The following is a 12,812-nucleotide window of genomic DNA, read 5'->3' on the forward strand; positions in this document are numbered from 1 at the left end:
CCTCTTTATATGAGTCCCCAAAACCTGGAAATACCCTTGATATTTCAGTATCCATAAAATCCCCTTTATTTCCCCTTCTCCCCATTATGCTGACTTAACCCTCCTCTCCATCATCTTCCCCAAAAGAATAAAGTAATGTCGTTTTTTTTAACTAGCGTCTCAGTGAACTCAGACTGGAAATCTACTTAAACTACATTGTAATTATTCTATCTATAATAAAGGTTTACTTTAGGTTAGCAAAATTTACAAAACATTATTTCAGGCAACTTACACAATACTGAGAATAGAATCTTTAAGTTTAATGGCATGAACACATTTCCTCCACTGGGCCACTGAAGAATGAACATACAAGCTGCAAGGACATAATTGGGATGAATTAAACATGAATACTTCAAGACCATGTTAATGTCTCAGACAATACAAGAATTTTAATCAATTTCGGCCAGGGTAAAGCTTTAATTATGGAGGAAAAAAATCTCTCACACTGATAACTGCAGCATTGCTACAGCTAATCCACTGGCTGCCCAAAACATTACTGAACATCTATTCACAGAGCCTGTAACTGGGATAGTAAATGTTCCTAGTGATCTGACATTCAGCACTACAGAATCCTCAGATAATACTATATTTCTTTCAATAAAAAGAAAGGCTTTTCTAGAGACATGTCAGAGACAACTTTGTTTAATTTGGTATTGAAAAAAAGATATATTTGTTAAACTCCTACAATATATAGTACTGTATATTACACTACAGAATGATACATTCTGTATGTTCTATAATGCCACACAATAAGGCATACTGAATGGTACTACTGCAGCTTTGGTTCAGAATTTTCTTCCTTTTGTGAATTTCTCATACTTCATCTTAGTTCTTGGAGCCTCCAGTTTGATATTTAAACTCTTTCTGAAAGCAGGTTTAAAATTACTCCTAATCTTTTTAATTTAGTAGTTTTATAATTAGCATTTTCTTACCATCCATTCTGTGCTCCAAGCCACATTGTAGGTAAAAGGCTACTCATTTTCTGTGCTTCTTCTCTCACTAGATCTTGCTCATTTGGCAATTCTACCACATCTTTACACAAGTCTGACTCACTACTGAGAAAAACAATGGTAAAGTGATAAAAAAAATAGTCTGAAAACAAATGCACAGACTGCTCAAACTATAACCCAGATACCAAATTCAAAGCTGTTAAATGTTTGCATATCCTGTGTATAAGTAGTATATCTAAAGCAGGGAAAGAATACCAATTGTATGAATGAAATGAATACCTTTTCAGAGTCAATTATTTCATGAGGCTATCTACCTCTTATGAGGAATGAGAGATGGCATTCAGCCCCATTATTCTGCTCCCATACAAACCAACACACCACGTGGAACCTCATGTGAATAGTTGAAGGCCTTGAAAAATCTGAGATGTTCCAACTTTATTTATTAATGACTCCTACAAACCTCATTCAAGTTTTGCCTCAACTGCCACAGCTAATGCATAGCAGTTGGCTGGACTAAGAGGCAAGTTACATTTGTTCCCATAAACTTCTGAAGAGCTAAGTGCCAGACATGACTAATAGAGCAAGTGTGATATCAATGAGTACACCAGGTGTTGAACAATACTAAACCAGCAGTTGGCTGAAATGGTGGGTTGAAAGGAACAAATAGTTAAAAAATAAATTAACACACTCCCTTTTGGAGGTACCTGCCTAGAAAACGTAATCAAGTTACATCGAAACTATTCTTCATTCTCCCTCGAGACCACTTTAGAGAAACTAGTGCAAGACATTCTACATAACTATTGTGTAAAGCTTAATCTGCACACACCCCTAGAAACACTTCAGTTATATATAGTGCCTTCCAAATGATGGCCTCAAGTGCTTTACAAATATATGAACCTTTGTCTCAATAGTACTCTAAAATGGTATATTTATGAATGTTGATACATTTTAATGGTGTGGACCATTGACCATGTACCTAGGCTGGTATACTGGAGAACACTCTGTTGTATTCTGCACCCCCAAAGGATCTGTGAAGACATGCTCTGTATACACTCCAGTTTGAGCTGGATCAGCTAAATCTTCTCCTGACCCAGCACTGACTTCCGTCGCCTCCGTTGCTTCCTCTGCTGTTGGAACGTTTTCATCTACCACATTACTTTCAGCTGCAGTTTCTATAAGACAAATATTTCAGTTAAAAATTAACTTGAAAACTCATTCTGTATAGACACCGTGGCAAGTTCATGGGCAAATTACTATTAATTCTTTGCCTTCTATTTCCCTATGTGATAGACTATTCCTTTGGATTCCACTGAATAGCCCCATTAAATGGGAAAGGATTAGGAACTGAAGGACATGAAACGACAGCTTTTGACTGAACTAGCACTCTCTCCAGGTTTCTCTCAACCCATCTCTGCTCTGTTATTTTATTGCTCTATCTGAGGTACTTCACAATATCCCTATTGCCATAGTATCCAAACACCTCACCGCCTTTGATGCATTTAGTCTGCCACCCCTGTGAGGTAGGGAACTAATACGATTACCATTTTACAGATGGGGAACTGAAGCAAAGAGAGACTACATGACTTCCCCGTGGTTACATAAGAAGCATGTGGGAGACCAGGTCTCCTGAGGCTGAGGTTAGCATCCTCCTCTTCCTTCAATACAAGTCTATTCAATTTGTTTTGATGCTGTTGACAACTTACCCTGTATCCCCACTTAAAACTCTAAACATACATGGATGAATATTTTCATACCTGGCTGTTTATCTGTCACAGATGAGGCACCATTAGCATTGTGCGTTATGAGAGATCCTGTAATACCCTCTGCAGTACAACCAACCACTGTGATTCCTCCTAACAGGCTATCAGTTTCTGCTGAGCTGTTGCTGGTCATACTTCCACACAAAGATGTCCTGTCCACCTGATTAGAGTCTGCTTCTTGTGACCCTTCCTCTCCTACAGGATAATCCGTTTCTCTGGCCCCTGAAAGGTAGATTAAGCTTCATGTAATTTCTTGGATACAGTAAAACACAGTGCATAATCTATCAAGCAATAAGATCCAAGTTAGACAATAAACAAAGATATTTACAGTCTACAGAGCCTGAGAGTCACATGACTAGAACATCCTATAAAACTTGCTTTAATGGCATAACACGAAAAGGCATCTTAAACCAAGCTGCTGCCTTTAAATTAAAATTGGACAAAGTGATTTAAAGAAGTGCTGCATGCTTCTAACCTTGTATGTCAGGTTTCTGTTTGAGCAAAACTTTGCAGCCAGGTTAAAAGCAGAATTGAAAGAGATGCTGATAACAGGAGGAAAATGCTAACAGACCCTCATCTAATTCCGTTTGTTCTGATTTAAATTTACGCACATATTTGCTCATTTCCAGAGGCAAGAACGTTGCTTTTGTTTTGTATGATATATGGTTTGAAATATGGATCAGTCAAGACAATCCCAATAGTAAGAATCATCATATGCAGGCTAAGTCAAGGAATAGTTCCAACAGAGCAAGTTCATTTTCCTGTCTCACTTTCAAGGTCTGTACAACTTCACTCCTCTACTTGCCTCTCTACACCACCTCCAGCACATTCTATTCTTCTCAAAGTATCATGTCTAAACATGCTCTGCCTTCATCTCGACATATACACCTTCATACCTTACTTCCAGGCTCTCTTCTGCATGGAAAAACCTCCTTGATTTTACTGTGCTACATTAGCAGCCTCACTCAAATCTCCACTCAAAGGAACTTGCTTTTTCAAAGCCTACTAGCATAAACCCTCCACTGGAGGCTAATTTTTAACAGATTTTTTTTTTTTATAAATGAGTTAACAAGATGCACACAAAGCAACCAACCTCACCTCCTGAAGTGTTGTATCCACCTACTTTTCTTTGCCCTCCCTATACACTCTATTGTCTCTTAATTAGATCTTTGGTTAAATGCTAAATGGTAAAACTCCTTGGGGAGGGATCTCACTGTCTCCTGTAAAAGGTATCATACATCTCTATGGGCTTAATAAATATAATAAAATTAGAACCATACTTCAATGTGGAGATCTACAGAATACTCTCACTACTGAAGAGATTATTTACCTCTAAACTAGAGTATAGGAAGATAGCGGGCCAGATTACTGGTCCTATTAAATCACATTCCTGCCTTGGTGTGGTTAAGGGCTGCTCTAACTTATGATAATGGCCAATTCCAGGATCAGAGGTGTTAGAAAAGTGGCACAGGCCTGATGTAAGATTAAACCCAGTTTCCCCTCAGCTATGTTGTTTGTTATGCTGTCAGCTACAGCGTATTTTTATCATTATGATTAATCACAGCACTTGTATCCTTTTAGTTCGTCACCTCTAAAATGTTCTGGCTCTGATTTTCTGAGATGAACATTCACCACTCCAGGGGAAGTCAACTGGCACCAAGGACAGGCTGATTCTCTTACCTGGAATGCTAGCAATACAAAGAACGTGAGAATTGCAAACAATAAAATTGTCTAGGATGTTTCCCGGCTGGTTAGCATCAACAATGATCACTTTTGTAGCAGAGTGTGTGCTAGTACAGATCCAAACTAGACTGGATAATTCTTCCTGATGTTTCAACTGCTTCTGCTGTTCCTGCAAGAGCAAACAAACAGCGGATGTACTAATATACTAGAAGGGAGCAGGTGGCAGCAGTTTTAAAGTTATAGACCCATGTACTAGGTAAAATTCATACTGGACAGCTAGGCATATGTTTAATACTATTACAAAACAAAAGGAAAGTGTACTTGGACTTAGTTTTCTGGATGCACAAGGAATGTATAAAACTTATGTTCCATGCATGAATAGGAAACTAAATGAAAAATAACGAAACTACACAAAGAACTATAATTTTTAACTAGTGACTAATCTAAGACTGGTGTTGTCAGAAGAAGAGTTACATTTACACGTCTGCACGCTCTCAGTATTGCCAACTTCAAGTGTTTAATAATCGTGAATCAGGCCCCAAAGCATCATGAGATTCAGTTTAAAAATCATGAGCATTTTTAAAAATAAGTTGAGTTTTTTCTTTGCTTTCTAGTTTCTGAGGAAGTCTTCATGTTTTACTTGCAATCATTCAGGATAGAAACTTTTTTAAATGAAAACAGATTCTCATGCAATCTCGAGTTCAGAAGCTGGAAGTTTAAGAAATACATAAAAACTGTGGAATCATGATAGAATTGTGAAAGTTGGCAATGCTGGTATCTAGATCAACTACTACACAGATTGTGCAAAAATACTTAGCTATTTAGATTTACCTCAGAGCCTGTAAACATCAGACAAAACGTGAATATTTATTTCAGTAGGTGGATTCAATACAAAGCACCAGGTTTTTTTGTCTTGATCATCATTTCAATTCTACCTGAGAAAACATGCTTATCCATTGCTGACTAACAACTGATTACCAATGAAGTATTATTTACAGTAATGTTGTTTAAACATTCAACATTATAGAACAGAACTGATCTTACCTTGAGTTCCTGGTCTAGTCTATCTAAACTACTCTGAGATCCTGTTTGGTGCTTGTTCCCATCTGCATCCGAACCTCCTACATCATTGTAGAATACACTGGCACCAACCACAGAGCCTCCATCTCTTGTCTTCCCTCCTGATAAGTTCACTCCTACAGCACACCAAAGCTTGAAAGAGAAGAATTTGAGCATTTCATTTGCAGAACACATGGTTTTTTTGGCTTATGAAAGTAATAAAGAAACTATGTAGGCTATAACAGTGCTATGTAGGCTATAACAGGGGAGTCGAGTACAATTTTTTGCAGTACAATTTATGGAAGACATAGCAGAGAAAATGAATCCATTATTCTTAAGAATGCAATTTTGAGAGAGAGAGAGCCTGAATGTAAACTCGAATAAGTGTGATTCTGCTGCAGTGTGCATTCTGTATCTCACATTTGCGTTAGGCGCCCAGCTTTATTACCTAAACAGATAAGAAAATCATTCAATATTTTAAGGTTTCAGATCAAGTAAGTGACCAGTTCAATGTCTCATGGTCCTCCATCAAGGGCTATCTCCTCTAATTTTCATAATTCTAGAAGTCCTACCTTCATAGATGTATCCTTTTCATCTAAGGGTCTCAGATAGACAGGCACAGGCAAATTCTTCATCTTGTTATCACCCTGACCACCATTTGCTACCTAAAGAGAAAAAACATTATACTTTCCCCTAAAAAAAAATCATTGTTTGTGAAGCTTGTCAAGCACACAGAACAATATTTTGCCATGGCTGAGGGCTGGTTTGGCTCACGGCTCATAGTTTGGTCAGCACCACGCAAAGGAAACAAAGATAACAGCAAAAACATTTCAGTGCCTTTTTAAATAGAGTGGATAGCATATTCTCTTTAAAAGGACTGAGCTTGGAGACCCCAGCCTTCCTGCAAATTAATGCTCCAGTCTTACAAAAATTAAAAAAAAAAAGTGAGTTTTCTTCTACAGATATTTGCCCTTGTCCTTCAGTTGGACAACTAAAGCTGCCTTCTCAAGGTACTAATTCAGAAAGCAGGCTTATTAAAAAGCTACCTGACAACTAGCTGTAATATACTAGCATCAAACACCACAGTTTTATGGAGCCTTAGTACTTTATCCAGTAACTCTTATTTACGGTTATTGTTAAATACCCTAGACGAAGTCATAATCACAATACCTGTTTGTACTTCTGAGGCAGACTCCAGCCAAAAGCTTGCACTCTACCATCTTCCTTTTGAACGTGTGCTTTCACTTGGCGGTATTGTTCTCGTTTCTGTTCTCTGCGTGAGGCTAAATTGGCTTCAGATCTAGAGGGAAAATGGGTATTTTTTTTCCAAATTCATCCCTGTTCTCCTAATAAGTTATTTTAATGTGTAGGTATGCAATAGCAGAAGTTGCCCCCTAACTACTGAGGGTAAACATAATCCAAACTATTTTCAGGAGATATTTATTACAGTAAAAGAAAAATGCTACATTTGTTAGTCTGAGCCAAGGATTGTATACTTCTATTTAGACCTGCCTCAGTGCAGGGGTATGAACTAGATGACCTCTTGAGCTTCCTTCCAGCCCTACAGTTCTATGACTCTAGACAATTAAGTCAATTTCTGCTTTCTCCCAATGAGCTTAAAAAGGAATGTATTCAAAGACTACAGTGAACTTCGAATTGCCAATTTGAGGAGGATGACAGGGGATTCAGTTATCTGGTAGAGACCACAGAAACAGCACATCACTAGTTTTTTTGTTGTTTTGTTTTTTTTTAAGTTCCTTAAAATGTATGGGGTTTTTTTTTTTTGTTTTCTGTTCACATTTGGAAGGGTTTTGTTGGCAGTTGAGAGCATCATCTAGTCAGGCCCACTCTTCCTCCTCTCCCCATTTTTCCATCTGTGACCTGCCTCCTGAGCTTTAGCTTTCCCATTGCTTTCACTGGGAATCACCCTTTTGCAGAGCTTGAGGAAAGGCAAATGAAAGTGACTGCACACCCAATGCTGTCAAATGCACACCAAGTACATAGATTTTTTTTTTAAAATTTGAATTAAAGAAAAGTAACCACGAAGGTTAAACAGTGGTAGATACAACGTTTTCATCCGGAAATAATATTTTTAACTTAAGTGTTCTTTTACCATGTAGCTTTGGAGAAGGAAGCTAAAGAATTTGTACTAAAAATGAAAGCAAAAGAAGATGTGCAACAGGCCAACTCGACAGTGTCCCTGTGGTATGCAAGATGCATCCAGCTAGGGCAAGGGTGACCATAAGAACGGCCATACTAGTCAGACCAAAGGTTCATCGAGCCCAGTATCCTGTCTTCTGACAGTGGCCAATGCCAGGTGCCCCAGAGGGAATGAACAGGCAATCATCAAGTGATCCATCCCCGTCACTCATTCCCAGCTCTGGAACAAAATTGTTCTACACAAAATTCATACCAACACTTAAATAATTTCATTTGATGAAAAATTAAAGCTTTACTGGCATAAATTATATAAGCACTAATATAGGTTCTTGTTCTGATGTCTAATTTTGACTGTTTTATTATTGTGCTAGTTATGATCACTATATATACTGTGATGGGTGCTAAAATTGGATTTTTTTTAAACAATGCAGAGATTTCTTTTTTAATTTCCTAGGTTCATCAAATATTTTACATACTTTGTTTATCTCAAAACCTCCTTATGCATGGATATTACCAGAATACATCAGCTATATAAACAAGTCTCTGAAACTGTACAATATAACTGCTTTGTTTATATTTTCAGTTATCTAAGATCGTAAATTTACAGTAGAAAGACTAACTATGAAATACATTGATCTTTTTATTAGCACAATTATATAATCTTTAATTATGAAATATTTCTTGTGTAAGATATATTATTAATTATAAAAACACTGTTGGACCAGTGTTATTTTGTTGAAAGTCATATGATGCTCATATAGTAGAACCTCAGAATTACAAACACCTCAGGAATGGAGGTTGTTCGTAACTCTGAAATGTTCATAACTGAATAAAACGTTATGGTTTTTTCAAAGGTTTACAACTAAACATTGATTTAATACAGCTTTGAAACATTACTATGCAGGAAAAAATGCTGCTTTTAACCATCTTAATTTAAATGAAAGCAGAGAAATAGTTTCCTTATGTCAAATTTTTTTTAAACATTCCTTTTAGTAGTTTACGATTAACAGTACTGTACTTTATTTGCTTTTTTTGGTCTCTGCTGCTGCCTGATTGCATACCTACAGTTTCAAATGAGGTATGTGGTTGGTATGTCATATGAGGTATGTTAGTTTTTAACTCTGGGGTTCATAAATTGGAGGTTCTACTGTACTTAAAACATTCTTCTGAGCACTATTTCTCCAGTGCCCAGAGGTAATTTTTTGAGGGAGCAACACTTGAAAATAGCAATGTCACCCATGCCATCTCTTACATGCAGCCATCACTCTACACATTACAATTTTCATAATCCTGATTTCATGAGTATCTTCTTTAACATGTTCACTCTAAGAAAAATAATTTGACATAATGTGAACAGTCAACTGCAAGTAATACTATTGATTTTTATCCTGTCTGCCTTTATGGTCACTTGATAAACTATAATAAATATACAGGTAAAGATTTATTATTAGTGAACAAATTAGTTAATTAGTATAAGTTACAATGGGAAAATAAAAATGTATCTTACTCTTCACTGAGGAAGTCAAAGGCTTTAGATTTGTCACTAGGTAACTGAGATAAGGTGCTGCTTCTTTTCTTGACTGATGGAGTAATATGTGAAGTTGGAGCATTATACTTAAGATTAACAGGTGGCTCTGGTTTCTTAGCAGTATTGCTTGATGAACTGAACAGCCTGCTGAAACTGAAGGACAAAAGAAGCGTGATAAGTCTGTATGCATCCAACAAAACTGACCTCCTTTTGTACTAGGATGACCAGATAAGTGTGAAAAATAAAGACCAGGAGGGAAGAAGGGGTAGTAGGTTGCCCATATAAGACAAAGCCCCTAATATCAGGACAGTGCCGATAATATTGGGACATCTGGTTACCCTATTTTGTACACAGGGCACTGTGCACACTACACTGCTCAAATCAATGTATTACAGTGGTTGGAAGCGAGTGGAACCAAACAGCAGCTATTATGTGCTTAGCAATAGCTTACACACAGCCATAACGTGAACCTGTGTTAAGAGAAGGCATGTTCATTCAAACATGGGTATTATCCCATCCTCTTCCTTTAAAGGAAGACTGGATCTTAAGTTTCACTTGAACATCCACCACAAAATGGGCAAAAGGTAGCATATGTTCTTAGTTGAAGAGAAGTCTTAAAGAGTGCATTAGCGCCATCGTGAGGAACTGCAGGTAAGCCCAAATCCTGGTGGATCCACAACCTTCTATTCACATAAACCATCTAGCCCAGTGAACCTACAAACCTTCCAGACCAGAGGTGAACTATTACCAGTTAAGCCATTCTCTCACACAATTTTTTTTTAAAATTTACAGAGATTTCAACATTTATCTCCCTTTTTTAGTTTTGACGTTTAATTTATTTAAAGAATTGACGATCAGTAAACATTATTTCAGGGGGAAAATAAAAGCGTTGAAATTATATGCAAACCACAAATATTAAAAAAAAATTTCATCATTAAAGAAAGTTACAAAAATGCTCAGAATCAGTGTATTCAAAACCTGGTTCATCTTCTGATAAATACTGTACCATTACTCTGAAGCACATTAGCATCTAACTCCAGTAAATGCACAACCATTCACTATAAGATACAGCTTATGAAACATTTTGTCTTTGAGAACAGCAGTACCAAGTTAGCATGTTAGGTATCAGAAAGAGAAGCACTTTAAACATCTTTATCCCAAAAACAAAGTAACTAACTGACATACAAAACACATTAATACCAACTACTTGGGGTTTTTCGCAGCATCTGCCTGTATTTCAGTACTTACAACTGCCAAATGCTTGATCTCTTCTTTTCTTGCATGGCTGGATTTTCTCTTGATGCTCTAAAGAAAAAGGAATACTAAGTTTACTAAATAAGCAATAATACCAAAGGTAAGGTGTACGGGAATACACACAACTTTGGGTATTTAAGTATAAGGCGCTGCCTTGAGCCATGGAGACAGAAGTTGTATGCAGGTATTGACACCTTCATGTCTCTTCAAGTCAGAGACTAGTTTTATCATTTAAACTCAGCTGCAATTGAAGAGTGCTCTCCTTCCAGTAAGTTAGTAAGCACCCTCCCTTCTTACTTCCCTAGTCTTAGATACCCGTTTTATTAATAGTTATTCTGTAAGGCACAGTAACAGCAGTGGATACTGCGCCAACCTTTTGCAAAGAGAAACTTTCAGGTTTGGGCTTTTTTTTTTTTTTTTAAAACACTAGTTTTAAAGATTTTGGGATGATAATTCTCAAATCATCTGTAGAGAAGACCAATACTTAGTGTTCACTTTCAGCACCAGAAATCAATATAGAACATTGTACTTTATCAATTAGAGTAGAACCCATTTATCCGAACCTCCATTATCCACCTTTCTGTATTAAGCAAACCACCAGCGCGCACACAGGAATCTGGGAAACTGACCCTTCAGCCCCACTGCCCAGGACTGATAGCCCATGCCCTACTGTGGGGGCTGAAGCATGCAATTTAGTTTTGTGGGATCACTGTGGTGTGGGGTCCGGGACAACAGAAACAAAAAGGTTGAGAAACACTATAATGTTCATGATTTAAAAAAAGAGTAAAAAGTGTAAAAATGATCAATACATGTACAGATTGTTAAACTCATCTGTTTTCTTGTTAATACATGAACAAAATATTGTTTAAGAACTAGGGGTCTGTATATTCTGTGAAGCAGATAAGGGGGGGTATTTTTTAATGCTTTTCCAGGAGGGCCAGCTAGTTTAAAAACAACTTCCGCATCATAAAATAATGGATAGAAAGCTCTTTGCCCAGTCTCCTGATTGGATGATATATGGGAGTGTTGTAAGAAGTGGTACAAGGAAGAACTTTGTGTTGAGGTCGGAGGTGAGAAGCCACATTTAACTATCCAGAAGGAATGCTGTGTAATTTCTCTGAAATTCAGTACACAGTAATTGATTAGGACTGTTCCATTTCCAATCTTTATTTCTTAAATTTGACAATTCTTGCACCTTTTCATTGTTATAATAATTACTTTACTTGAGCTGACCAACCAATTCTGATTTAATGATCACATCTGGGCCACAGACCAATTTTATTTTATTGTTTGTATGACTGTCTTAGATGACTTGAGTACAAACAGTAAGAATTCTTCCTGCCCCAAAAACTTAAGGCTGAAAAGACTTACGACGCACTTAACATTACAAGCTCAGAGTCCCTTTGGCTTCAATGGTGTGTGCGTCATACTTGCTTAAATCTTTATGGGATATTTTAATAAGAAACAGCAAATGGGTAAACAGAGGCCCAGAGAGGGGAAGTGACTTGCCCAAGGTCACCAGGGGTCAGTGGCAAATCTGGTAACAGAATCCAGGTCTCCTGGTTACCGATCAGTGTCCCATCTTCTAAACCACACTGCTCCCCAGAAATCAATCTGCTAACAACACAAAAGGAATATCAAAGGATCTCATGTCATTTACCTTATCATTTCAGTCCATCGCACAGCTTCCTGAAGCTCCATCAGCCGCTCTTTATATTGATTTCTTTCCATCAGGACACGGGCCATTTCAACACGTGTAAAACGTTTCCTCTGAGCAGTGGGAACATCACTCTGCACGTACAGAAAGCAAGCTTATAATACTACAAAGGAGTATCGGGGCATGAAGTCAGCCACCACTATTCTGCTTAGAAAATAGGGTAATTAGCTCAAGTGCCTTGGTTGACTACAAATGCCACTGAACTGGACAAGGCAAGAGTTGGGTAGCCAGGATTCAAACTGTTTTGGGCTCCGTAGGCCTAAGACAACACCTTGAACTCCACCCAGAAATCGATAAATAGCCAGTGGAAACTAAGTCAAAACCAGTTCACTACAGGGAACAGGAGACAGGAAAGGATTAGAGCAGGTTAGTCTAAATAAATTGACATTTTGTTTCCCTTAACTTTTCATCTCTTTCCCACATGGAAAATAGTTTATATCTTGATTAAGCCATGCAAGACTCATAGAATTAAACCAATATGATGGAATATTAGAAAAGGGCATGACACAAACTTAATGTTAAATATATACCTACATCATCCTCCTCTTTCGCTTTTTGTCTTGCTTCCTCTGCTTCTGCACGAGCTCTAAAGAAAAAAGGATGAGGTAACTAAGAATCTTTAGCAGATGTTTTTAAATTTTCATGAGGACAACACTAAACAC

At 37.4% G+C, this 12,812-nt stretch overlaps 1 protein-coding gene across 6 annotated transcripts in view; it reads right to left on the minus strand.

The window, feature by feature from the left end:
- The window catches only part of SPAG9 (sperm associated antigen 9), a 99,743-nt gene that overhangs the window by 20,866 nt on the left and 66,065 nt on the right, over positions 1-12,812 (minus strand). For all 6 annotated transcript variants that reach the window (XM_044982687.1, XM_044982684.1, XM_044982685.1 and 3 more), the window contains 12 exons: positions 12,685-12,736; positions 12,094-12,224; positions 10,428-10,484; positions 9,159-9,332; positions 6,662-6,791; positions 6,064-6,156; positions 5,477-5,644; positions 4,430-4,601; positions 2,744-2,971; positions 1,966-2,161; positions 972-1,094; positions 272-352 (listed from right to left, as the gene is read on the minus strand). In XM_044982687.1, coding sequence (XP_044838622.1) covers positions 272-352; positions 972-1,094; positions 1,966-2,161; positions 2,744-2,971; positions 4,430-4,601; positions 5,477-5,644; positions 6,064-6,156; positions 6,662-6,791; positions 9,159-9,332; positions 10,428-10,484; positions 12,094-12,224; positions 12,685-12,736 — 1,605 coding nt within the window. The remainder of the gene's footprint in view (positions 1-271; positions 353-971; positions 1,095-1,965; positions 2,162-2,743; positions 2,972-4,429; positions 4,602-5,476; positions 5,645-6,063; positions 6,157-6,661; positions 6,792-9,158; positions 9,333-10,427; positions 10,485-12,093; positions 12,225-12,684; positions 12,737-12,812) is intronic.

This window comes from Mauremys mutica, chromosome 12 (assembly GCF_020497125.1).
Source record: "Mauremys mutica isolate MM-2020 ecotype Southern chromosome 12, ASM2049712v1, whole genome shotgun sequence".
Classification (NCBI taxonomy): Eukaryota; Metazoa; Chordata; order Testudines; family Geoemydidae; genus Mauremys; species Mauremys mutica.